This window comes from Dipodomys merriami, unplaced genomic scaffold (assembly GCF_024711535.1).
Source record: "Dipodomys merriami isolate MVZ:Mamm:240054 unplaced genomic scaffold, mDipMer1.0.p SCAF_163, whole genome shotgun sequence".
In the NCBI taxonomy this organism is placed as follows: Eukaryota; Metazoa; Chordata; class Mammalia; order Rodentia; family Heteromyidae; genus Dipodomys; species Dipodomys merriami.
In genome coordinates, this window is record NW_027202971.1 from 507,248 (window position 1) to 533,836 (window position 26,589).

Sequence of the window (26,589 nt, forward strand, 5' to 3'; positions counted from 1 at the left end):
CACCAAAGTTTCTGCCTCCCAGCGACCAGCTGTCCTGCCTCGGACGAGGAAGGCTGTGCGGTGGGTGCGAGAGGAGGCTGGCATCTCCCGGGACCTCAGGGATGGCCACTCGGGACGGAGACCGGCCACAGCCCACGCTAGGGCCCGGCGCCCACCCCGCCAGGCAGGGCCGGAGTCCCGCCCGCCGCTTCCCGCCAGCCGAGAGGGGCCGCGGGGCGCAGGCCCGCACCGCACGCCGCGCCGCCCCTGCCCGCGGTGGCACCGGTCACCACCCGGCTGAGGCCAGCCGACTTCGGAGACCAGCGTTTGGGGTGCACACGGGGCGGCGGCGACTCCCAGGGCCGGGGCCGCGCCGGCCGAGGCCCCGCCACCCTCCCGCCTCTCCGCTGCCCGCGCCCCGCCGCGCGCCAGCCCGGGGCTCCCGCGCTCCACTCCGCTCCCGCCCGAGGCCTCCCGGGTCCTCGGGGCGGCCCGCGGCTCCCGCGGGCCCGATTCCGCCCTCCGCCCTCCGCACTCACCGGCCCGGCTGCCGCGTTCGTCCTCTTCGGCCGCCTCACAACGCCTCGCGGGCAGCGCGGGCCCCGCCACCCCGGCCCGGCCGCCCTCGCCCCGCGGCCCCGCGCGGCCGCGCCGCCAGCTGGCCCCGGGCGAGCGGCCCGGCGGCGGCGGGCATGCTCCGGGCCGTCGGCGGGCGGGCGGGCGGCGGCACACGTGCTGGCGCCGACGGCTGAGGCGGCGCCGCGGGCCGAGCCGGCTGCACCGCTCTGCGCCGCCGCCGCTCCCGCGCCTCAGCGGCCGCTGCTGCCCGCGCGCGCCGGCCCACCGCGCATTCCCTCACTCGCGGCGGCGGCGGCGGCGGCGGCGGGCGGCGCCTCCTCAGGCCGCACGGGGGAGCGTCTCGCTCCGCGGCGGGCAACGCCGCCGTCTCCGGAAGAGCGTCTCGGACGCCGCCCCGCGGGGTCGGCGGCTGCCGTTCCCGGGCAGAGGGCGCGCGGGCCTCGCACTCCCTGGGGGCGGCCGCGGGCGCTGGGAAGACCGCGGCGCACGTGGACGGCGGGCGCGGGGAGCGGGGCCCCGAGACGCCGCCGGCCGCCCCTCCGCCCCGGTGGGCAGATGTGCGCAAGGTCCGTGGGCCGGGGGTCGCCCTGGGCGAGCGCCCGCTCGGGGCCCGCACCCCCGACGCCCGCGCTGAGGGCCGGGGTGCCGCCATGCCCCCCACCCCCTCCACAGGACCGGCCCACGAAGCAGCCCTTTAACCCAGGCAGGAGAGGCCGGGGCCTCCGGAACTACTGAAACCGGGAACAGCCATGAAGAAACACCGACACCAGACGGGCAGCTCGCGTCCACAGGTTTATTGAGCCTCAAGCGCGGGGCGCACAGCGGCCGCTGGCCCGCTTACAAGCGCAGTACCCCGGTATCTGATCCGACTGAACCCCGCAACCACCAGCGACGCTAGGGGAAGCAACTTTTTCAGTGGTCACAGCTACAGTCAAACTGCCAAATGTGAGACATAATTATCTTTAAAACTGTGATGACACTGGATACAAAGTCCAGCAAATGCAAATTTATGGCTTGATTCCTCGTATGAGGGCCCTACAAAAATAAGGGGCAGATGTGATGGGAAAAGGTTAGTAACACAGCCTAACAATACCGGTGTAGTGTACTTAACTAATTTACCACAGTCGCAGAGCGCGTGCCCGGGGAACTACATTATCCGTTTCATCAGACCTGGAAATCTCAAACCATTCAGGATCCACATAGGACAGGTAAGTCTGATCTACCTGACAACTCCTAAAGGACTCTAGGTGTGCATTTGGGGTAGAGTAAAACCTTGTGAAATTTGCTGAGAGATGTAAAACTTAAGGTGAGAGAAATGTCTTACTTTACTACACACATGGGTGCAGGGTTCAGAATTCAAATAGCACGACCCAAAGCACCTGGCTTTGGTCCCTGGGGGTGGTTATCAATCTCTAAATCACAATCTCTGCATAAACTTGGAGGCCAGGGGCAGGCACCTCCTCTAGGTGCTCCGGTCTCCCGGCCATGGCCTTTAGAGATCTACTCATGGAACATCTGAAGGAAAAGTTATTTTTATTAAATTGGCACTAAACTTTTAGGGAAACAGCTTATATTAAAGGATTCCCAGATCCCCAACTGTATTAAGATCAAAGTACTTCCTCAACTTACATTGGGCAGGTTACCTTTTTTTTAATTTTGTTAAAACCAAAAAGACCCACACCAGAGTGAAACTTAAACTTCAAGGAAAGCCATGCTTTTCTTCAGTGCTGATCATCTTAGACCACTTAACAGAAATGCCCACCCAGTGTAGGGTTTAGGTCAACTTGGTGCTGCTCCTTCCAAAGCCCAAGTACTCCTGATGGGAATGTGAAATGCAGAATTTACTGCGCACTTTGCTCAACACCAGGCACTACGCATCACCTCCCTTCCTGAAAAGTTCTCACCAACAGCAGGAAGGCAGGACTGCCAGGGTGTGATCCATGTCTGTGTGGCTCCAAGTCCTGTGCCCTGTGCCCAGCCCCACTGCCCTAGCATGGCTTCTCTGCTTCTGCTGATGTCCCTCACAAGCAACTCCTACAAAGGAAGGGGCAGGCCCTCAGTGGCACAGTTCACTTTCTTTCCACAGGTGGAGGATACACTTATGCATGGCCCCAGGATGAACATAGTTGACTTTTTTTTTTTTTTTGGCCAGTCCTGGGGCTCGAACTCAGGGCCTGGGGACTGTCCCTGAGCTGCTTTGGCTCAAGGCTAGTGCTCTACCACTTGAGCCACAGCGCCACTTCTGGCCCTTTCTGTGTATGTGGTACTGAGGAATCGAACCCAGGGCTTCATGCATGCTAGGCATGCATGAGCCACCTTCTCAGCCCATAGTTGATTTCTGAGGTAACACCTGCTCTTTAAAATTGCTACCTTTCTCACTTTGGGGCTGAGTTGCTTTTCAGTGTTCATAAGAATTACCAAGGGAAAAGACAGCTGGAAGAATTTCTCTTGGTGTCCCTCCTCACAGATGTGAAAAGAATAATTAAAAAAAATAAGTAACTGATAGTTCCAATGTATTACACATTCAAAAATCAAAACATATGCTTTCTGAGAGCTCAGAAGACGTTTGGGTGAAGTTTGATGCCTTTTTTTGGTATAAGCCAATTATAGGCTACTAAGAAGATAACTCCTTGGCAAGATAAAACAATCATCTCTTCTGAAATGGCAATTTCCTCGTTCTTAAGAATGTAGTCTTAAGACTTCACAATGAAGTGAAAGTAGGGAATGAGATGTCCTCACCAGCAGGTTAGTCTTTAATTGCACATACAGGGACATAATAGAAAAGGAAATGAAACAAGTCTCTACCTTCATGAGGTCTAGATACAAGCTGTACAGGAGCTGAATTAAAATGAATTTTCTTATTTACTATAACTAAAAGATTAATTTCTTTTTTGTTGGCCGTGGGGCCTGGGCACTGTCCCTCAGCTCTTCAGCTCAAGGCTAGGGCTCTACCACTTGCACTACAGAGCCACTTCTGGTTTTTTCTGCTTATGTGGTGCTGAGGAATCAAACCCAATGCCTCATGCATGTAAGGCAAACACTCTACCACTGAGCTACCTTCCCAGCCCAAGAATTCCTTAAAAGAAAAAAAAAAAAAAAAAGGCTAGAAAAAAAATCAAGAATAAAGGCACTTGGCAAGTAACTCTGATTAGTTCCAAATCTTCAAGTGGGTACAGAAGTGGAGCACAGAGACTCAACTGTTCTAGCCCAAGTACTCCCCTCCTGGCTGAGCCTTCACAGCGTGCACCCTTGCTCTGCCCCCAGGCCTGCAGAGCAGCCAGGTGAAACTCTGGTGAAAGGTGCACAAAAATCAACTGAGAGCTTGCTCAAGGCAAACCCTTCAGGGAGTAACAGTTGGTTTGGTTCACTATAACTATACATTAAGAGCTATATAAGGAGAAAAAGTTCAAAAGCAAACCAAACTTGAAAACCTGAGCATTTTGAGTGGGAATTGGTTTTGAGTCTGGAGGAGTCTGTTTATAAATATGTGCCAAGCTGGAACATGTGGGCATTGGGCTCTGATTGGCCATCAAAAAGTGGGTAGCAGCTGGGCACCAGTGGCTCACGCCCATAATCCTAGCTACTCAGAAGGCTGAGATCTGAGGATTGAAGGTCAAAGCGAGCCCAGGCAGGAAAGTCTGTGAGACTCTTATCTTGCCTTGAGCTGAAGAGCTGAGGGACAGAGCCTAGGCCCAGAGTTCAAGCCCCAACAACAACAACAAAATGGGTGGCTAAGCAGCTTGGCACTCTTCAACAGTCCCAACACAAACCTGTGTACTTGGGGCTCCTGGATCCGAGCAGCACTGACCAGGGGTGCTGCTCAGGCAGTGCGCTCAGCCCCCTAGCAAGGCACCAGACTCTACCTGGATATATTTCTCATTCATTAACAAGCAGAGTAGATTATTCTGACCTAAAATCAAGTACTACAGCACCTATGAAGTATTTATTTTTCTTTCTGGCAGGGGTGGAGGTGGGTCAGAGATCGGAGGGTTAAAATGTTTGGATTTTTACTGGTATGTGAAGCCATGCTCCTGAAAGTATGGCTTAATAGCCATTACAGTATTGACACTATCCATGTTTTTGTTGTCCAGGATGGGACAGTTACATTCAAAATGACTGGCAGAGAGCTACAGCTCTCCAGTAGGTTGACTAAGACACAATTACAGAAGAACAAGCATCCCCCTCATATTTTCTTTCCTTATAAACAATGAAGTTATAGGAAAATAAGATGGATTATACTTGCACGGTTTTCTAATAGTTATACAGGAATTGCAACTTCAAAAACTACATAAGCCAGGTGCCAATAGCTCATGCCTTTAATCCTAACTACTCAGGAGGCCTGAGATCTAAGGATCATGGTTCAAAGCCAACCTAAACAGAAAAGTCCATGAGATTCAATTTCAATAAACTACCAAAAAAATCCAGAAGTGGAGCTGTGGCTCAAATGGTAGAGTGCTAAGCCTTGAGCAAAAAAGTTCAGGGACAGCACATGAGCCCTGAGTTCAAGCCTAGGGCCAGCACAAAAAGAAAAAGAAAAAAAAACCCTACATAACTGAAAGCCAATATATGCTATATTTTTAATATTCAACATGTATTCATCTATCACTATGGAAACTGTTAGGCATTTGTTTTTTAAAATGTATTTATAATGCAGAACAACTGTATAAAATTGGTGTGCAAAAGTTCATCATAAAAGGTTAATGCTATTTCTTTAGAAATAAGTTGCTTCCCCTGTGTATATTTCCTTATTCTTGTTATAAATTGAAGACATATACTATTTAAAAATAATGCTTTTTAAATAGTAAAATATACAAGAGATTCCTGAGCATAACAAAAATATCTTGAAAATATGTGGCTGTCTGAAGTATAAAATAGCAAGTGTTAAGAATAGCATGATTGTAAAACTACTATTTGAAGGCTTATAAACCAGTACAAAATAGCTTGCCTTTTCTGAGTGCATAATTATACATACATTAGTGCAAACAAAAATGGCTCAAATTTAATGGCTACAAATCTCAAAGATTTGCAGACGTGCGCAAGACATGGAACTTCTTTAGCGTCATGCGAACTGAACCCAGTTCTCGATTGATCTTTTCCAAACGATCCTCCAACGCTTCCTAGGTAGGAATAATGGTAAAAATGTAGTGAGAATTCCATATCAAGTTCACCAGTTTTGCAACCACCAAGCTCATATTATCTTTTAACAAAAGAATAAGCATTTAAATTCCAGATAGTGACTTTACTTTCCATGCAAATCCCTTTATCATTATTTCTTTTGTTTCTTCCCCTCTCCCCTCCCTCTCTCTACCCTACCCTATTTCTATGTTACTTGGGACTTAATCCATGGCCTCTCTCATGCTAGCAAGTGCTCCACTCTTTGGGCCACTTTCTCAGTCCTACTATTTGTTTTAAACTGAACAATATGTCAATATCACAGTCCTTCAACGTAACTATTGCACTTCAAAATATTCTTAATGTTTGGCATATTCAATATTTGTACGCCTATAATCACAGTTACTCGGGAGGCAGAGATAAGGAGGGTCAAGGTTGGAAGCCAGTCTGGTCAAAAAGTGACCAAGTCCCTATTCTCAACAAAAATAAAGGTGGGCATTGTGTTCACATGCATAATCCCATCTACACAGAAAGCACAGGCAGGAGAATCTGGTCTGAGAGACCCTATCTGAAAAAATAAGTAAAACAATAAAAGAGTAGATAGTTGAAGTGGTAAAGTGCCTACCTAGCAAGTGCCAGACTCTCTTGAGTTCAAGTCCTAGTACTGCCAAATATATATGCAAATTCTAGAAATAGTAATATAAAAATGGAAGGGAAAGCCGGGCGCTGGTGGCTCACGCCTGTAATCTTAGCTACTCAGGAGGCTGAGATCTGAGGATCACGGTTCAAAGCCAGCCTGGGCAAGGGAAGGCCGTGAGACTCTTATCTCCAATAAACCACTAGAAAACCAGAAGTTGCGCTGTGGCTCAAGTGGTAGAGCGCTTGCCTTGAGCTGAAGAGCTGAGGGACAGCGCCCAAACCCAGAGTTCAAGCCCCACGACTGACAAAAAAAAAGAGGGGATGATCACTTTGATAAATTGAGAGCCGTACAAGAGAAGCCTAGGAAGCAATTGACACATTTCACCAGAAGAAATGGGCACAACAGATCAAGCTATAGCCCACTCACAACTTCCTTCCAACAAAGGAAAGGAAAAAAAGCCAGGTGTCAATGGCTCACACCTGTAATCCTAGCTACTCAGGAGGCTGAGATCCTACGACTGTGGTTCAAAACCAGTTCGAGAGTTCGAGCAAGAAAGTCTGTGAGAGTCTCATTTCTAATTAACCACCAAAAAGCTGGAAGTGGAGCTGTGGCTCAAGTGGTGGAGTGTTAGCCTTGAGCAAAAAAGTTCAGGGACAGTATGAGGCCCATATGAAGCCCCAGATCTGGAAAAGAACAAAACTGGAAACTTCTAAATATATATATGTATATACATACTTCACAATTACAATGAATAACAATTAATAGTATCCGGAATACATATTTATCATTTTAGATACTTTACTTAATATTAACTCCAATGTTATCATAAAATAAAACTTCTGATTTTTATCGTTAGGGCTAGGAACTGCTTTTTAAGCACAAGGCCCTGCATTCAAACCTCAGTACCACCAAAAATAAAATTATACATATACTTATGTCTTATATATTTTAACAAGTTTATCTGAAAAAGAATTGCATTATATTATTCATTATATTCAGAAGACAGATAAGCAAAAAAAGAAATCACTGTCCCTCTTTCCTGTTCGTTCTGCACATATGCACACCCTTTTGAAAAGAAAAACTAATACTTCCAATATTTTTCAACTGAATAATTCCTTCTCTTTTGGGCGCTGTCCCTCAGCTCTTCAGCTCAAGGCTAGCGCTCTACCACTTGAGCCACAGTGCCACTTCTGGCTTTTTGCTTATGCGGTGCTGAGGAATCGAACCCAGGGCCTCATGCATGCAAGGCAAGCACTCTACCACTGGGCCACCTTCCCAGCCCCTAATTCCTTCTCTTATAACATCCTCTTGAATCAATATATATCATTCCAGGGGCTGGGAAGGTGGCTCAGTGGTAGAGCGCTTGCCTTGCATGCCTGAGGCCCTGGGTTCGATTCCCAGCACCACATAAGCAAAAAGAAAAAAGCCGGAAGTGGCGCTGTGGCTCAAGTGGTAGAGTGCTAGCCTTGAGCTGAAGAGCTGAGGGACAGCGCCCAGGCCCAGAGTTCAGGCCCCACGACCGGACAAAAAAAAAAAAAAAAAAAAAATATATATATATATATATATATATATATCATTCCACAAGTAACATATCTAACCAGGAAATCTTTTGAGTAGAAATATAGGTTGCTTCTAATTTGGGACACTATAAATAAGGCTGCAGTAAGTTTCTTAAACACATCTCCTTGCAGTATCTATAAATATTGCTTATGAATCATTCCCAGAAGTAAAACTGTGCTAGGTTCAAAGAAATGCAAAATTCTGATGCTTTAGATCTATGTAGTGTTATATTCCAGAAAGTCTGACAATTTCAACTTCCACTTGCATTGTATGAAAACAAGCTTTTCTGTGCTTTGTTGTTTGTCTGAAACTTTCAGTTGTCCTGCCACTGTCTGGGTTAATAAGTAAATTACTCAAAATGCCTGTAATTTTTCTTTGTTTTGCTGGTCTTGGGCTTGAACTTAGGGCCTGAGTGTTGTTCTTGAGCTGTTATGCTCAAAGCTAGCATCCTATCATTGAAGCCACAACTCCACTTTAAGCATAGGAGGCTAACTAAATGGAGAGAAGAATCTCCTAGACTTTCCTGCCAGGCTGGCTTCAAAACACGATCCTCAGATCTGCAGGCTCCTGAGTAGCTAGGATGACAGACTTGGGCCACCAGCACTTCGCCCCAAGCCCCTTTTTCTGCCATTTTTTTTCTCAATGGACTGAAGCATTGATGTGCACAAACAGGAACTATTGCCCTTCAAAAAGTCTTATTTTAAAAGGAACTTACCACATTCATTTATAAATATATTAGCATTTCAAGGTGATTTAGAATCAGCGTATCATATTTTCCTTCTGTCTTCCTAGTCAACTATTTTAAGTTTCATGTTTTGAATCCTATAAATTATTCAACAAAAATCTTCGGGACAACAAGCAAATACTGAAGGTCAGAGAAAAAGGCAAGGCAAAAGGCCCTCCACTATTTTCCTTGGGTCTCTGCTACCAATAATCAGTCTGAAAATGATCCTTAGCTGAAGTTAAGGCACTGAAAAGCTATATATAAAGTATATGCTTGCTGTTCTGTTTAAAATGTTCCTAAAAGAGCAAATTTTAAACAACCTGTGGTTTCATGCATTTTTATTCTCTGTGAACAGCAGTGTGCACTGGCCTCATCGCCAGCATCACCAGCACCACCTGCTGCTCAGGATGGGAACCACACCTCTCTCCCTATTGCCATTCCAGTGATAAGAGACAACTGTTTATTAAATAGAAATAAGTGGGATGGCAACAAGAAAGGAGATAACGGAACTATGTGAAATCTGTTCAAAGCTTTGTGTAGAACTGAGATGTTAAGAGTGCATGCCCAGCATACATGAAGCCTTGGCTTCGGTCCCACCACCACACACACAAAACCCAAAGACAGACTGCCCTTTGCTTCCTGAACATTCTTCTCTGAAGGTCTACAGCTAGCCCATTTTATTCCTGAAAGCTAGCAGGAGTTATAAAATAACTGTAATTGTCAAACACTTCCTGCCAAGGTCAGAAAGTTCTGACTGCTGCTTCAGCACTCCGTGCACTTAAAAAACTTCTTGGATGAGTGGATCGTGGACACACAGATGCCTATAGTGATCAAGCCAAGCCACTTCACCTGATTCATTCTTGTCTGTAAAGTGATTCTTCCTCCAGGAGAAGGCATTCGACTCAGTGCTGCCTCAATCTGTTAGCACAAGAAAATAGCCAAATAAAAACAGAAGAATTCTGATTCCTGGCAGGGAGGTTTATAACATAGAAAGGAAAAAAAAAAAAGACTTTCGCCTAGTGTTTTCTGCTCTGTTCTGACATCATGTAAGTGCCCTCTGTTGTTAGGTGCTGACAACAACTGACAACATGGCTCATGACATTTCTAGCATAGTTTTGGTTACCCCATGGTGTGATACCCAATAATTCCATGGGACAGTCTGACTCAACACCCTTCTATTTCCTAGACATTAGCATTAAGTTCAGAAAAAAGATTTTAAAGACATTTTTGTTTATTTTACCTGGTCCTTTTCTTTTGTAAGTTCATCAAAAAATCGCTCCGTTTCAGCTAGGGTCCTAATTTTTGCTGTATATTCAAAATCATTACCCTGTGGTGTTACTGAAACAGGCTTACACTGCTCATAGCTAACTGACTTAGTCTTCTCCCAGGCTGGTCTCACAGACACTGTCTTCACTCCGTTTGGCAAAGGTTCAGGGCTAGAGCTATGACTGGCATAGTCATCGGTGGCTTTTTCTGAATAGTTTTTTTCTGTCAGAAAGGAAAGAAATTTTATACTTTTTTTCAATTTTTCCAACAGATAATATATATATCAAATATATGCTCAACTTCAATTTCTATACATAGGTGCAAATGGCCCAATAATGAAGAGATATACTAATGAATCCTATTAAGTACTTACACAAAGGAATTTCAATTCAATGTGTCAGCGTATGTGGTGTACAAAGCATCATCCCTCCCACCCCCACTCATCCCTAGACTGCCTGGTTCCGTTTTCCTATGACTTTCTGCCCACCCCCTCTCCACTCTTCTCCCCTCCTGCCTAATCCGTCCCTTCCCCAGTCAACACCCATTCTGGCTTCCTGACAATCATTTTGTTAAACTGTAAGTTAGTTGTCTGTAGAAGTTACACCACTGGACTTCTCCACTGCATAATGAAACATATTTGCTCAGCTTTTTTTCTCCACAGAATTAAAGGCTTTTCCCTCAGTTTGACAATCTTCACAACTTTCCTAAGCAAACTTTATGTAAATGTAGTTGAATGTTAAGTGTTTTTTTGGATGCCATATAGTAAACTTAAAGCAAAAAAAAAAAAAAAAAAAAGCCTGATATAGATACCAGTGGCTCATACTTGTGATCCTAGATACTCAGAAAGCTGAGATCTGAGGATCATGTTTCAAAGTCAGCAGGGGGAAGAAAGTCCAAGACCCCAGGACCATCAAAAAAAAGTCTAAAATCTAATCCTGACATTTAGTGAACATGTCCTGATGCTAAAGAGCAGATGCTCTGAGAGCCCATCGAAGAAACTGCACACACATTACCTGTGACTTGATCCTAACTTGTAACATTATAGCATTACAAGCCTGGGCTGATTACTAGAGTTTAATATTGGAGCACAACCCAGTTCCCCACACCTCAGTTGCCCAACTTCCCCAGGGCAACAAAGTGCAGCATCATGAATGGCTAGCTGGAGGGATTATTTTTTAGAACTTTCCAAAGCTCTCAAAACCTTGGGAAATGAAAGACAATAGCCATAACCAATCAAGTTATTTTTTAGAAAAAGATACCTTCTGAGTCATGTAGAGGAAGAAACTGGAGCTGTTTTCTTGGATTGGTTCGTTGTAATGTGGACACAGGAACAGTATCTAAATCATCCAAAAGTATATCAAATCTATTGAATGAAGCAAGTTATTTGTGAGAAAAAATGTTAACTGGTTTTCCCTATCTCCATTAGAAAGATAAGTTGGCATCCAGTGAACTCTTTCTTACATTTACGTATTTCTTTTTTTTCTTTTGTTGGTTGAGGGCCTTGAACTTGGGGCCTGGGTGCTGTCCCTGTGCTCTTTGGCTCAAGGCTAGTGCTCTATCACTTAAGCCACAGCACCACTTCCAGTTTTCTGAGTGATTTATTGAAGATAAGAGTCTCATTGAGGGCTAGGAAGGTGGCTCAGTGGTAGAGTACTTGCCTTGGATGCATGAGGCCCTGGGTTCGATTCCTCAGCACCACATAAGCAGAAAAACAAAAAAGTCTCATCGACTTTCCTGCCCAGGCTGGCTTTGAACCACAATCCTCAGATCTTAGCCTCCTGAGTAGCAAGGATTCCAGGCACGAGCCACCAGCACCCAGCCTACATATTTTCTTATAACAAAGCTGGTCATAATTTATAAAGTTGAAATTTAATGACCATTTTCGAACATGAAATTATACTTCCACACAGATCTAAAGCCTTTTGACACACATTATATCAGTTGATCCTTATAACATCTGGGCAGCATCATTCTCCCTGTTTTGTTTTGTTTTGGTTTTTGGTCGTTCATGGAGCATGGACTTGGGTGCTGTTCCTCAGCTCTTTAGCTCAAGGCTAGCACGATACCACTTGAGCCACAGCACCACTTCCAGCTTTTGCTGCTTATGTGGTGCTGAGGAATTGAACTCAGGGCCTCATGCATGCAAGGCAAGCACTCTAGCACTGAGCCACCTTCCCAGCCCATCTCTTTGTTTTATTGAAAGGAAAAGTAGGGTTTGATGTGCTTAACTGAGCTCCTAAGTGCCAAACGGAGTGGGTGTAGAACCAGGAGGCGTTCCCACACAGAACACCCTGCTCCCCCTCTAGAGGACAGGTGGGGACAGGGACCTTGCACCTGTTTAGCCCACTGTCTTGTTCCAAAGTTTCCCCATGTCATTAACCTTTTCAGGAAGGACAATTCTGCTGGGCACCAGTGGCTCACACCTCTAACCCTAGCTACTCAAGAAGCTGAGATCTGAGGATCAAGGTTCAAAGCCAGCTCAGCCAAGAAGGCCCATGAGACTTTTACCTGCCATTAACCCCCAAAAAGCCAGAATTAGAGATATGGCTCAAGTGGTAGAGCACCAGCCTTGAGTGAAAAAGCTAAGAGAGAGTGCCCAGGCCCTCTGGTTTGAACCCCAGTACTGGTACAAGCGCGTGCGTGCGCACACACACACACACACACACACACACACACACACACACACACACACACACACACACACACACACACACACACACACACACACACACACACACACACACACACACACACACACACACACACACACACACACACACACAAGAATTTTCATACTATATCTATATAGAATATTCATTCTATATCTCAGCATAAGATGTTGAGATATAGCCAGGCGCCGGTGGCTCACGCCTGTAATTCTAGCTACTCAGGAGGCTGAGACCTGAGGATCGCGGTTCAAAGCCAGCCCGGGCAGGAAAGTCCATAAGACTCTTTTTTTTTTTTTTTTTTTTTGGGTCCAGTCGTGGGGCCTGAACTCTGGCCCTGGGTGCTGTCCCTCAGCTCTTCAGCTCAAGGCTAGCGCTCTACCACTTGAGCGACAGCGCCATTTCCGGCTTTTTTTCTTTTTGCTTATGTTGTGCTGAGGAGTCAAACCCAGGGCCTCATGCATGCAAGGCAAGCGCTCTACCACTGAACCACCTTCCCAGCCCCCATAAGACTCTTATTTCCAATAAACCACTAGAAAACTGGAAGTGGCATTGAGGCTCAAGCAGTAGAGCGCTAGCCTTGAGCTGAAGAGTGCAGGGACAGCACCCAACCCCAGAGTTCAAGCTCCACGACTAACCAAAAAAAAAAAAAGATGCTGAGATAGTATTAAAATCTAGTAGTAGCAAGTTCATAAATTTTTTTCTTTTTTTTTTCTCCCCAGTTATGGAGCTTGAACTCTGGCCCTGGTCCCTCAGCTCTTCAGCTCAAGGCTATCGCTCTACCACTTAAGCCACAGTGCTACTTCTGAATTTCTGGTGGTTTATTGGAGATAAGAGTCTCATGGACTTTCCTACCCAGGCTGGCTTTGAACCACGATCCCCAGATCTCAGCCTCCTGAATAGCTAGGATTACAGGTGTGAGCCACTGGCGCCCAGCTTAAAAAATTATTTAGTATGACATTCATTAAATAAAAAAATCTACAAAGTTCCCACTGATAACTAGAAAAATCAGTAATAGGTTTATAGGTAAAAGTCAACCTTTAAAAACCAATCACAGGGCTGGGAAGGTGGCTCAGTGGTAGAGCACTTGCCTTGCATACATGAGGCCTTGGGTTCAATTCCTCAGCACCCACGTAAGCAAAAAGAAAAAAGCCGGAAGTGGCGCTGTGGCTCAAGTGGTAGAGCTCAAGTGGTAGAGCGCTAGCCTTGAGCTGAAGAGCTGAGGGACAGAGCCCAGACCCAGAGTTCAGGCCCCACAACCGGACCCAAAAAAAAAAAAAGCCAATCCCATAAATATATTATTTCTAGAATTTTAATGGACTTACCGAATTGGATTACTTTCATTTTTGCTAAGCAGATGATTAAATCCGTGGGACAAGTTTTCTTTAGGGGATCTCTTTGGACTATATGCCACAGTCACTGGTGTTAACATAATCTCTCTTTTGGCTAAAGAAAAAAATAAAGATGAAATATTATTTTCCTACTATATGTTAGGTTACAGACCTGTTTTTCAGTAGGAAATTTTTTCCTAATTTTAAAAGTAACATAATTTTATCCTAACACTTTGAAAGTTAAGAGTACACAAGTAAAAATAAAATGACCCATAATCTTAACACTTTTTTTAGTATCAGACTGGAATTTCTGAGACTCACTCAAAACTGGTTTTTCAGGATTTTAGAAGTCAACTGGAAATAAGGAAACTCTAATGCACTGGTGAACCCTCCTCTAACAGAGCTGGCTCAAGGGAATAACTCACATCAAATAGCAGAAGCAGCTTCTCTTTTCAAGTGAGTGAGTCATTAGTTGGATTATGTTTAATGTTTAACTGTCTACTCAATTTAATGGACACACAAAAACACTTGACTCATACACTTAGATTTGTGTATCTGTGTGTGTGTGTGTATGAATTCTGGGGCTTGAACTAAGGGCCTGGACACTGTCCCTGAGCTTCTTTTGCTCAAGGCTGGTGCTTTACTTCTTGAACTTAGGTCTACTTCTAGATTTTTCTAGTGATTAACTAGAGATAGAGTCTCACAGACTTTCCTGTCCAGATTGACTTTGAACCATGATCCTCAGATCTCATCCTCTCTGAGTAGTTCAGATTATAGGCATGAGCCACTGGTACCTAGTTAAGCAAGATGTTCATCTATCTATGCTCAAATAATTTTGTCATTGAAGGAAGTCCTGTAGAGAGACCACCCCATGCTCCAGTGCTCAGCCAAGCGCTGGCAGGCACACAGACACACTGGAACCCAAGCACCTGGCTCAGATATCACTCTCTTTGGCCTAAGAGAAAAGTGCACTGAATTCTTACTTGGAGTGCTGGGTTTACGATTGGAAGGTGGTAAAGACGATGATCTCTGCGAAGTAGAACTCTGTCTCTTTTGTCTGTGTTGGGCACATTTCTCTGGTGAACGACTTGCTGAAGACTCAGTGTGCCGAGAATTCACTAATTCTGTACCAGACAAATACAAACAAACAAACAAAAACAAAGTCAAAACAAGCCTTTATTATAGATGTCACACTGCACAAGGTCCTCCACTGAACATACATTTGACTCACACACACTCATCCACCCCCTGAGAGATACCTGTCTATCTGTCCATGTGCTTGTGTGCGCATGCCTGTGTGCTGTTACTGAGGTTTGAACTCAGGGCCTCTCTACCATTTGAGCCACAGCTCTACTTCAGGCTTTTTTTTTTTTTTTGGTCGGTTGGGGGGCCTGAACTCTGGGTCTGGGCTCTGTCCCTCAGCTCTTCAGCTCAAGGCAAGCACTGTACCACTTGAGCCACAGCGCCACTTCCAGTTTTCTGGTGGTTTATTAGAGATAAGAGTCTCACATTCCTGCCTGGGCTGGCTTTGAACTTCGATCCTCAGATCTCAGCCTCCTGAGTAGCTAGGGTTATAGGGGTTAGCCAGGGAGCCCAGCTTACTTCTGGCTTTTTCTGTGATTAACTGGAGATGAGAGTCTCATAGATTTTCCTGCCCTGGGTGACTTCAAACTGCAATCCTCTGATCTCAGACTTCTGAGAATCTAAGATTACAGATGTGAGCCATTGGCACCCAGCAAAAAGACAGTTATATTAATTAAATGAAGATCTGGGGGAGTAAAGATACCTGTACCTATCTGTCTTAAACAAGGAATAAAATACTACCTGAGGTGTCCTCTTTCTCTGTCTGTGTCCCCCAATTTTTTAATATTCTTTCTTCATTGAGTTCTTTCAAAGCTTTCATAATTGGCGTGTCTGACGTTTCTTTTTGTTTTTTAACCAATAAGCTTGTTGATGAACTTCCGGATGAAGAATCCTTTTCCGGAGAAGAATGGTACCTTAAATAATAATTATAGTCGTAAGTGCTATGAACTGAGTATTTGTGTGTCCTCCAACTGATTAATGTATAGGTTGTAGTCCTAATTTTTATGGGATGGTATTTTGAGGAGGGATTTTTCCAAGGACATTTGGGTAAAATGAGGTGATTAAAGAGGAATCCATAGGATTAATGTCCTCAGTAAAAAGAGGAGGAATCTGAGGGCACTGTCTGGCACACAATAAGGATGAGCCATGAGGACTTTATCCTTGACCCTGCACTTAAAACTCCAGACTGAAGAAATCAGTATTTGTTGTTTAAGCCACTCATTCTGTGATAACTGAAGAAAGCACACCAAGCTAGGACAATACTAGGATTCACAGAGGATTAAGAAGCGAGTTGAACTATCTCTTGCCTTGCCATCGTCTAGCTACCTGCATCTGCCCTTCAGGGAGGTAGGGGTCATTAAAGGAAACTGAACATTGGAAAAACAAAAAGAAGAAGCAAGTTGACAACTAGCCACTATGATGAAGATGTTTTATAATGTAAACAATTCAGAGTGAAGCTACATGCAGTCACCCAGTACTTCTCAACCCTTTTAACTTCCTAGCATATAAAGAAATATTGCATTTGAACTAAACAGTGATGGTGACACACACCTGTAATCCTAAAACTTGGAAGGTTAAGGCTGGATAACTCAGAGTTCAAAACCAGCCCTGGGCTATATGTCAGCATCCTGTGTCTTGTACTCATAAACTGACATGTTGAACTGAAACCCCTTTGCACAACTAAGTAAAAAAAAATTAATTGTATACATTTTTAGAAGCTCCTGTCTCAAAAGGCTAAGTGTTGCAGTAAAGCTTAGTGGTAGAGTGCTTGCTGAACATGTGCAATATCCCAAGCTCAAGTTAAGTCTTGAGGCAGGTCCTCAAAAGTAAAACAGTTCCATGCTACCTAGGCTACATACTGAGACCCTATGTTTAAAAAAAGGACGAGGGGCTGGGAAGGTGGCTCAGTGGTAGAGCGCTTACCTTGCATGCTCGAGGCCCTGGGTCCGATTCCTCAGCACCACATAAGCAAAAAGAAAAAAGCCAGAAGTGGCGCTGTGGCTCAAGTGGTAGAGCGCTAGTCTTGAGCTGAAGAGCTGAGGGACAGTGCCCAGGCCCAGAGTTCAGGCCCCACGACCAGACCCCCCCCCCAAAAAAAAAATTAAAATTAAAAAAGGACCAAAGAAATGGCTCCTGGGCTGAGGCTGTAACTCAGTGGTAAACCACTCACCTGACATGTTCAAGCTCTGGGTCTGATCCCCATAAAAACAGAAACTCAAAGATGGCTCCTTGTATCTTTCTGAAGAAAGCATAACACTCTTGACTAGCCCTCCAGTAGTTATCTTACCCAGGAACATGGGGTTCCTCCAGCTGGTTATCCACCTTCCTGTCTTGGATGTCTAGAGGCTGACCGGTAAAGATGGAATATTCTGCACCAGGTATCAGCCACTTCCGCCTGCTGACATCCGAAGTAGCTAGCATGCTACTGGAATGAAAAACATTCCAAGACATTTCAAGGTTTGTGCTTCAATTCACACAGTACGTGTATGTTAAGACAACCTGCTTTCAGGTAGCATTTTCATATTTGCACAATGTCTTAAAAACATGTAATAACTTATTTTTTAGATACATGAATTGAACGGGACTTCTGAGTAGTCCCTAATTGCAGTCAAAACAGGTACTCCACAGCCCCTCAACTGCTTTTAGCATCCTGCAACATGGCTTACTCTGTTGCAGAACTCAAGGAAGGAGATGAGCCGGGTTACCCTCTGTGTTTCCTTAAGACACAAAGGGAAGAAGCAAAACCAGAAACATTTTGTGTCTGTATTATCCAGCAGAGAAGCCCCAAGCTACATGCTGCTACTGAACACCTGAAAAGTGGCCACTGAAATGATCAATTCCAAGTCACATGTGGCCATCGTTCCACCCAGACCCATTACTTCCTCCATGTTGTTATAAAAACTCTGCTTGCGGGGCTGGGAAGGTGGCTCAGTGGTAGAAGGCTTGCCTTGCATGCCTGAAGCCCTGGGTTTGATTCCTCAGCACCACATAAGCAAAAAGAAAAAAGTGGAAGTGGTGCTGTGGCTCAAGTGGTAGAGTGCTAGCCTTGAGCTGAAGAGCTGAGGGACAGCGCCCAGGCCCAGAGTTCAGGCCCCATGACTGGACCCAAACAAACAAACAAACAAACAAAAACTCTGCTTGCCTCAGGCCCTTATCATCGCATCACTCCTGTCTCCTCTTCTCCACACCTGCTGATGTTGTCGTGCGAATAGGTACCGTCAGGAGCTGACTAACCTCTGCTCAGTAACCTGACCCTATAACTCCTCAGCTGTCCACCTCAGAAAATATCACTGGACCCCATGATCACCAGAGATCACAGCCAATGAAAACAACACTCTGAAGACCCCTTTCCTTTTCAGCATGTATGCCTAACCCCACCGCAGCAATGGCCTGCAAACCATGGCCCTGGTCACCAAGCCCTCATCTATGTGTTCTGGAATCCAATGACTCATGACCCTTCCTTTCCATCCCCACCCCCATGCCTCCCATTCACACTTAGCTAACAACAAAATCCCAAACTTGACTAACTGCAGTGGATGTACTTCCTGTCTATATTGGCACAGACCATCTCTGCTGGAAAACAGTCACCTGAGGGTGCAGTCTCATCATCATCTTGAACGGTGATGGCCACACACCTTTCCATGATCAGAAAGCTCCTGTTTTCCAGCACAACTGACTTTCCTCTCTCTACTCCCTAAGCCTTTTGTCCCAGCTCTCAATGTCAAACAACAACCTCAAGTCTAGCCTCAAAGCAAGCATAAGCCCTGAGACAAGAGCTCATACCTCTACTCCCCTTTCTCTGTTACCATTCCTTTCACACCAAACTTAATATCTCTCATCTATTTCATGTCAACTCCCAGTTACTTTTGCTCAAGAAAAAAATTTTTTTTGATATGTTAGGGATGAAATCCAAGGCCTCATACATGTTAAGTAGGCATTTTACCACTGAGCTACCTCTCTATCCTTTCTTCCTCAATTTTCAAATGTATTAAACATTCTTACAAAATTGTAAGACAGGGCTGGGAAGGTGACTCAGTGGTAGAGCGCTTGCCTTGCATGCATGAGGCCTGGGTTCGATTCCTCAGCACCACATAAGCAGAAAAAGCCAGAAGTGGCGTTGTGGCTCAAATGGGAGAATGTCAGCCTTGAGCTGAAGAGCTGAGGGACAGCGCCCAGGCCCAGAGTTCAGGCCCCACGACCGATAAGTAAATAAATAAATAATTGTAAGACATACTACAAGCACTCTCAGTTCTAACTGATGCTAAGATCTTTTCATACTTGGTTTTATTAAGACAAAAAATTATATACACACTTGTATTTGTTAAATCAGACTACAATATACATATCCTTTTCTGCTACTGTCCTGCTCAACATTATATTGATGATATATTAAATATAGATCATTCTATCATTTAATAATTAATCTATAATATTAACACAAGCTGTTTATACTTTCTCCTGGTAACGGTAAGTTTCTAATATGTCACACATAACCAATGCCAAAATTAACAAGTGGAAAATTAATTTAAAGTATATATCTACCATCACCAGTCCTCCTGCTATTTTTTTTCTTTTTTTCTTTTTTTTTTTTTTGCAGTTGTGGGGCTTGAACTCTGGGCCTGGGTGTTGTTCCTCAGCTCTTCAGCTCAAGGCTAACGCTATACCACTTGAACCACAGCGCTACTTCCAGTTTTCTGGTAGTTTATTGGGAGAGTTTCATGGATTTTCCTGCCTGGGCTGGCTTTGAACTTTGATCCTCAGATCTCAGCCTCCTGAGTAGCTAGGATTACAGGAGTGAGCTACCGGTGCCCAGCTTCCTCCTGCTATTGAAAAAACACTCTCCAGACAGACTGGACCAACTTGTAATCAGCCAAGAATGTAACTTCCTATTTCTTTACATCTTTAACAAATTTTGGAAATTATTAGATTTTGTGTGACTAGTGTGATGGTGTGAATGGTATGTAATTGCTGTTGTTATTGTGTGTATTATATATGATACTAGGGAAGAAAATCAGAGCGTTGCCCATACTAAACAAGTACTCTACCACTTGAGCTACACCCCCAACCTTTTTATTTGTATTTTGCTTTCAAGATAAACTTCAGTGGCTGGGAAGGTGGCTCAGTTGTAGAGTGCTTGCCTTGCATGCATAAGGCCCTGGGTTTGATTCCTCAGCACCACATAAGCAGAAAAAAAAAAAAAAGCCAGAAGTGGCGCTGTGGCTCAAGTGGTAGAGCGCTAGCCTTGAGCTGAAGAGCTGAGGAACAGCACCCTGGCCCAGAGTTCAGGCCCACGACCGGACCCAAAAAAAAAAAAAAAAGTATAAATTTCAATTTTCCCTCTGGCCTCTAACCAAGATTCTCCTGCCTCTGCCTCCCAAATAGCTGGAATTACAGGCTTGAGCCACCAAGCCCAGTTCTACTACTATTTGATTATTATTTTTTTTATTTCTTTTTTTTTTGGGGGGGGGGGGAGATCCGGTCGTGGGGCCTGAACTCTGGACCTGGGCACTGTCCCTCAGCTCTTCAGCTCTAGGCTAGCACTCTACCACTTGAGCCACAGCGCCACTTCCGACTTTTTTCTTTTTGCTTATGTGGTGCTGAGGAATCGAACTCAGGGCCTCAGGCATGCAAGGCAAGTGATCTACCACTGAGCCACCTTCCCAGCCCATCCTGTAATTTCTATTAGCCACAGATTTTTTTCTGTAAATTAAGATACTAGTATGTTCTTTTACCATTTTGAAAAAGTAATCTTTTTCTTATTGAATTCTAAGAGTTCTTTTGTATACTGAATAATCACCCTTCATTCAATTCAAAAATATAAAATAGACCGGGCATAGTGTCACATGCTATAATCCCAGCTCATTCTTCCCTCCCCCAAAGCAACCAATTATGCTAAGTTTATGCATTCCCAGCCTTGCTTTTTATTCCCAGCCTTGCTTTTTATACTTTTACGACATTTGTATGACCCAGAAAATGAGGAGGCCTATTGAAGTTACTATAAATAGTATCCTATTTCAGGATGGTGATGCAGCTCAATGGTAGAGTGCTTGACCAGCATTCACAAGACCCTGGGTTCCATCAGTAGCAGTAGAAAAAGAAAAAAAGGGGCAAGGAAGATGGCTCAGTGGTAGAGTGCTTGCTTGCATGTATGAGGCCCTAGGTTCGATTCCTCAGCACCACATAAGCAGAAAAAGCCGCAAGTGGTGCTATGGCTCAAGTAGTAGTGCGCTAGCCTTGAGCTCAAGAGCTGAGGGACAGTGCCCAGGCCCAGAGTTCAGGCCCCACGACCAACAAAAAAAAAAAAAAAAGAAGAAGAAAAAGAAAAAAAGGCACTCATTTCTTCTGCAACTAGATTTGATGTTTCCCACCCTGTACTTAAAATGAAACCATGAAACCATGCTGACAATCTAGTTCAGAGGTCAACATTTTTCTTCTCTAATGAGCTACATAGTAAATATTTAATTTTTACTGGCTAAACATCTGTTCCAACTTTGCTGTTGTCATGCAAATATAGCCACAGATAATCTGTAAATGAATAGCCTTGCTTATATGTCAATAAAACTTTATTTATGGGCACTGATATTTGATTTTCATGTAATTTTTTTTTTTTTTTTTTTTGCCAGTCGTGGGGCCTGTACTTTGGGTCTGGGCGCTGTCCCTCAGCTCTTCAGCTCAAGGCGAGCGCTCTACCACTTGAACCACAGCGCCACTTCCAGCTTTTTTTTTTGTTTTGTTTATGTGGTGCTGAGGAAGCGAACCAGGGCCTCAGACATGCAAGGCAAGCACTCTTACCACTGAGCCACCTTCCCAGCCCTGATTTTCATGTAATTTTTACATGTCATGAAACATTATTCTTTTATCCTCCAAACACTGAACAATGTAGAAATCATTGCTCCCTCACACACACAGTGAGTGTAGGAATGGACTTGGTGTAGGCTGGATTTAGTAATGGGATAACTTGTGAATGCGATAGCCTGTGCCACATGGTATGGTGTCCTGTAGAAGGATGTTTCAGCATGCACATGTCCAGGTACCTAAGCTCACACCACTGAGCAGCTAAGAACTCAATGCTTTCCTGATATCTTTTGTCACAACCCAAGTGGCTCTGGGTAGCAACACTGAACAGATCCAAAAATAATTTCTTAATACAGATCTTACTTCTGCAAGAAAATTTAACCATGACTTAAGTATGATTTAAACAGATGAGCTCCTCATTTTAATGGAATGTATACCTACCTACTTCTAGAGAAGTATAGAGATTAAATGAAATAACTTACTTGGCACGTGAGGGTCTCATGGCAGTTTTAGAACTATGACGAAGATTTAACATATTTTCATGTTCTACTTGCTTCACTTGAGCTTCAAGTTTTGAAACCATTCTAATTCAAAAAGAATAAGATAAATTGAGTCTCTGTCAACACTATGTAAAACACAGATCTTCCAAGTTACTTCTGTTAACAGCCTCTCCTCAGAAAAGGGGTGACAAGGGCTGGGAATTCACAAGACTCTGGGTTCCATCAGTAGCAGTAGAAAAAGAAAAAAGGGGGCTGAAAAGATGGCTCAATGGTAGAGTGCTTGCCTTGCATGCATGAGGCCCTAGGTTCAATTCCTCAGCATCACATAAGCAGAAAAAGCCGGAAGTGGTGCTATGGCTCAAGTGGGAGTGCCAGCTTTCAGCAAAAGATGCTCAGGAACAGTGCCCAGGCCCTGAGTTCGAGGCCCAGGACTGGCAAAAAAAAAAAAAAAGAAAGAAAAAGAAAAGGGGGACAAAAGTGTTCCCTGACCACAAACCCTTTTTCACAGAAAAATACAATTATAACTTTTGAAAGTCAAACAAAATTAGGAAAAATAAACAGAAAGGCAGATTCCTCCTCATCACTCTCAGTTCACACACAGACAAGAATGAGCAGAGGTCTGGACTATTCATGAGACAGCTTACCTTTTCAAATCAGAAATCTGAGTGTATGCATCAAGCAATTTGTTCTCAGTTGTATTTAAGGTATCCTATAAAAGTAAAGAAAAAATTCACACAACTGAGAGAAGCATTCTGATATATTCTTTCAAGTTAAAATGCGTAATATAAAACTAACCTAAGACACACCAGCTATCTGCAAATTACACAAAGCCTGTTACCTTTACTTGACCATGCTCTTTTCCAAGGGATTCATACTCTTCCAGGAGCTGCAAAGAAAAACAAAGAATTACAATTACACCACAAAATTAAATAATATAATATCAACTGCAGGAAAGAGGTCTCCAAAAACCATAGGACCCTTTCAAAAAAATGCTACTTTCACGAAGGAGGAAGGTGAAGGGAATATAATTCCTGACATTATTTTTGCAAGTTTTAAGTTTGAAGTTATTTTAAAAGGAAAACAAAATAAGACCAACTGATGACCTTTAAAACTTTCATAATTTAAGCTGAGCACCAGTAGCAAAAGCCTATAATCCTAGCTACTCAGGAGGCTATAATATCTGATAATCAGGGTTTGAAGCCTATAAAATCTGATAATCGGGGTTTGAAGCCAGCCTGTGCAGAAACATCATACACACACACACACACACACACACACACACACACACACACACACACACAGAGAGAGAGAAACATCACACACACCACCACTACCACCACCACCACCACCCAGAAGAGAGCGGTAGCTCTAGCTAGCGTGGAGTGAAAGAAACTCAGGAACAGCACCTACTCCCTCAGTTCAAGGCCCAAGATCAGCACAAAAAAATTATTTTTTCATAATTTTTTTGTACTGTTCTTTTTTCTTTTTTCTTTTTTTGTCCTGGGGTTTGAACTCAAGGCCTCAGCACTGTTTCTCAGCTTCTTTTGCTCAAGGCCAGCAATCTACCACTGGAGCCACAACCTCATTTCCAGCTTTTTCTGATTATGTAGTTAGTACTGAGGAATCGAATCCATGTCTTTATGCATGGCATGCTAGGCAAGCACTCTACCACTAAGCCATATTCCCAGTCCTCTACTGTTCTTTTCTAAATTGTTATATATTATATTTTGCTAAGTTTGTTCTTAAGGATTTCAGTACAATGGCAGCTAAGAGTCAGTGGCTCATACCTGCAATCCCTAGCTGAGATCTGAGGATCATGGTTCAAAGCTAACCTGGACAGGAAAGCCCATGAGAATCTTATCTCCAATTAACCACCAAGAAGCCAGAAGTGGAGCAGTGGCACAAGTGGTAGAGCACCAGCCCCAGTATTGGAATACACACAAACACATACACCAAGTCTGTAGTTAAAGCAACCTAGCCCACCATCAAGTCCCCATCAGCTGTCACTCACGTCTTGAAACATCTTATTTTCCTGTTTCAGTCTAGCTTCTTTATCATCTGAGAGTTTGTAAGCATTCTCAAATGCTGCTTCCAAATCCTGCAGTCTAGATTTCAGTCGAAAGATCGTATTGTCTTTTTCTTTACTGCTGGTTCTCATTTCTTCAATTCGCTCCTGCAAAATTTTGGAGGCACTACTGGCTGCACTGAAGCGTTCTCTCAAATCATTCTATGGAATAAGGACAACTAAATTATTTGAAATGAAAAAAGATGCCTCAACAGTTAGGAAATAAGCCAGGCACTAGCGGTTCACACATGTATACCCAGCTACTCAGGAGGCTGAGATCTAAGGACTGAAGTTCAAAGCCTACCCAGGTAAGAAACTCCAGAGACTCTTCTCTCCAATCAGCAACCAGAAATCCGGATGTGGTACTGTGGTTCACAGTGGTAGAGCACTAGCCTCGAGCAGAGAAGCTCAGGGATAGCGCACAAGCCCTGAGTTCAAGCCCCATAACTGACACACACACATATTCATAAAAGAAATACAGGGCTGGGAAGGTGGCTCAGTGGTAGAGCGCATGCCTTGCATGCCAGAGGCCCTGGGTTCGATTCCTCAGCACCACATAAGCAAAAAGAAAAAAGCCGGAAGTGGCGCTGTGGCTCAAGTGGTAGAGCGCTAGCCTTGAGCTGAAGAGCTGAGGGACAGCACCCAGGCCCAGAGTTCAGGCCCCACGACCGGACCCAAAAAAGAAAGAAAGAAATACATACAAATAGCTATAAATTTAATGTTTGTTTTATTGTAGAATGGAGAGTCCAGAAAGCATCACTTTGTATATTATTTATTTATTTATTTTGGTGCTGGTCCTAGGGCTTGAACTCAGGGCCTGGGTGCTGTCTTTGAGCTTCATTTGCTTAAGGCTAGTGCTCTACCACTTGAGCCACAGCTCTGCTTCCAACTTTTTTTTTTGTATTTATTGGAGGTAAGAGTCTCAAGGATTTTTCTACCCCACCTGCCTTTGAACCATAATCTTCAGATCTCAGCTTCCTGAGTAACTAGGATTATAGGCAGGAGCCACTAATGCCAGGCAGCTACCAACTTTTTGGTAGTTAGAGATAAGTTTTGTGGACCTCCCTGCCCAAGCTGACTCTGAACCACAATCCTCAGATCTGTCTCCTGAGTAGCCAGGATTACAGGTGTGAGCTACCAAGTGCCCAACCAAAAAAGGATCATCTCCATAAAGTTACTGCAAGGTAGAGGTAGAGGGAGAGACAGAGAGAGAGAGACAGACAGAGAGAGAGAGACAGACAGAGAGAGAGACAGACAGAGAGACAGACAGAGAGAGAGACAGAGAGAGAGAGAGAGAGAGAGAGAGAGAGAGAGAGAGAGAGAGAGAGTGTGTGTGTGTGTGTGTGTGTGTGTGTGTGTGTGTGTGTGTGTGTGTGTGTGTGTGTGTGTGTGTGTGTGTGTGTGTGTGTGTGTGTGTGTGTGTGTGTGTGTGTGTGTGTGTGTGTGTGTGTGTGTGTGTGTGTGTGTGTGTGTGTGTGTGTGTGTGTGTGTGTGTGTGTGTGTGTGTCCAGTACTTAAAATCAGGGACGATGCCCTCTCTTGGCTTTTTTACTCAAGTCTAGAGCTCCACCATTTAAGCCACACCTTCACTTCTAACATTTTTCAGGGTAATTGGGGCTAAGAGTCTTAAGGACTTTTCAGCCCAGACTGGCAAACCTCAATCTTCAGATCTCAGCCTCTTGATAGCTAGGATTAACAGAAGTGAGCCATAAGTGTCCATCTTGGAGCTCCTTTTTGAGGAAAATATTCTGTAATCGATGATGGTGACAGTTACATCACCACATACACTATATACCAAAATATATACATATTAAAATATACTGAATTGTAAGCCAGGCACTAATAGCTCATGCCTATAATACTAGATACTCAGGAGGCTGAGATCTGAGGATTATGGGTCAAAGCCAGCCTGGGCAGAAAGGTCCAGGAAAAATGTTATCTCTAATTACCATAAAGCTGGTAGTTGCGGAACACTGATGGCTCCCACCTGTAATCCTAGCTACCAGGAAGCTGAGATCTGAAGATTGCAGTTCAAAGCCAGTCAGTCCAGGAAAGTTTAAGATTCTTATCCCCAATTAACTTCCAAACAAAGCTGAAGTGGAGCTGTGGCTCAAATGATAGTATTAGCCTTGAGACAAAAATAGCTCAGGCATAGTGTTCAGGCCCTAAGTTCAAGCTCCAGGACCAGTAACACAGACACAGACACAGACACAGGCACACGCACACGCACACACAAACACAAGGCTTTTTAACATTAAACCACAAAAACAATTACCAAAAACAAAACAA

The 26,589-nt window shown here is 44.3% G+C and overlaps 2 protein-coding genes and 1 long non-coding RNA gene across 17 annotated transcripts in view; 1 reads left to right on the top strand and 2 right to left on the bottom strand.

Moving 5' to 3' along the window:
- Window positions 1–603, bottom strand: part of Pitpnm2 (phosphatidylinositol transfer protein membrane associated 2) — a 115,946-nt gene extending 115,343 nt beyond the window's left edge. For all 8 annotated transcript variants that reach the window (XM_070024824.1, XM_070024822.1, XM_070024820.1 and 5 more), the window contains exon 1: window positions 519–603. The gene's annotated coding sequence lies outside the window, so the exon portion shown is untranslated. The remainder of the gene's footprint in view (window positions 1–518) is intronic.
- A 423-nt stretch (window positions 604–1,026) lies between these two features.
- LOC138828737 (uncharacterized) overlaps window positions 1,027–26,589 on the top strand; it is a 36,204-nt gene continuing 10,641 nt past the window's right edge. The window contains exons 1-2 of one of the 2 annotated variants that reach the window (XR_011372341.1): window positions 1,027–1,766; window positions 14,197–14,313. This is a non-coding gene — a long non-coding RNA (uncharacterized lncRNA). The remainder of the gene's footprint in view (window positions 1,767–14,196; window positions 14,314–26,589) is intronic. The other variant, XR_011372342.1, reaches the window with a different exon arrangement.
- Mphosph9 (M-phase phosphoprotein 9) overlaps window positions 5,536–26,589 on the bottom strand; it is a 47,639-nt gene continuing 26,585 nt past the window's right edge. For 5 of the 7 annotated variants that reach the window (XM_070024828.1, XM_070024829.1, XM_070024827.1 and 2 more), the window contains 12 exons: window positions 24,247–24,462; window positions 23,074–23,121; window positions 22,880–22,944; window positions 22,218–22,319; window positions 17,228–17,365; window positions 15,682–15,854; window positions 14,841–14,981; window positions 13,852–13,972; window positions 11,120–11,223; window positions 9,835–10,082; window positions 9,444–9,512; window positions 5,536–5,675 (listed from right to left, as the gene is read on the bottom strand). In XM_070024828.1, coding sequence (XP_069880929.1) covers window positions 5,574–5,675; window positions 9,444–9,512; window positions 9,835–10,082; window positions 11,120–11,223; window positions 13,852–13,972; window positions 14,841–14,981; window positions 15,682–15,854; window positions 17,228–17,365; window positions 22,218–22,319; window positions 22,880–22,944; window positions 23,074–23,121; window positions 24,247–24,462 — 1,527 coding nt within the window. In that variant the 3' untranslated portion in view covers window positions 5,536–5,573. Of the gene's footprint in view, window positions 5,676–9,443; window positions 9,513–9,834; window positions 10,083–11,119; window positions 11,224–13,851; window positions 13,973–14,840; window positions 14,982–15,681; window positions 15,855–17,227; window positions 17,366–22,217; window positions 22,320–22,879; window positions 22,945–23,073; window positions 23,122–24,246; window positions 24,463–26,589 lie in introns of those variants that run through there. The other 2 variants (XR_011372339.1, XM_070024831.1) reach the window with 2 other exon arrangements.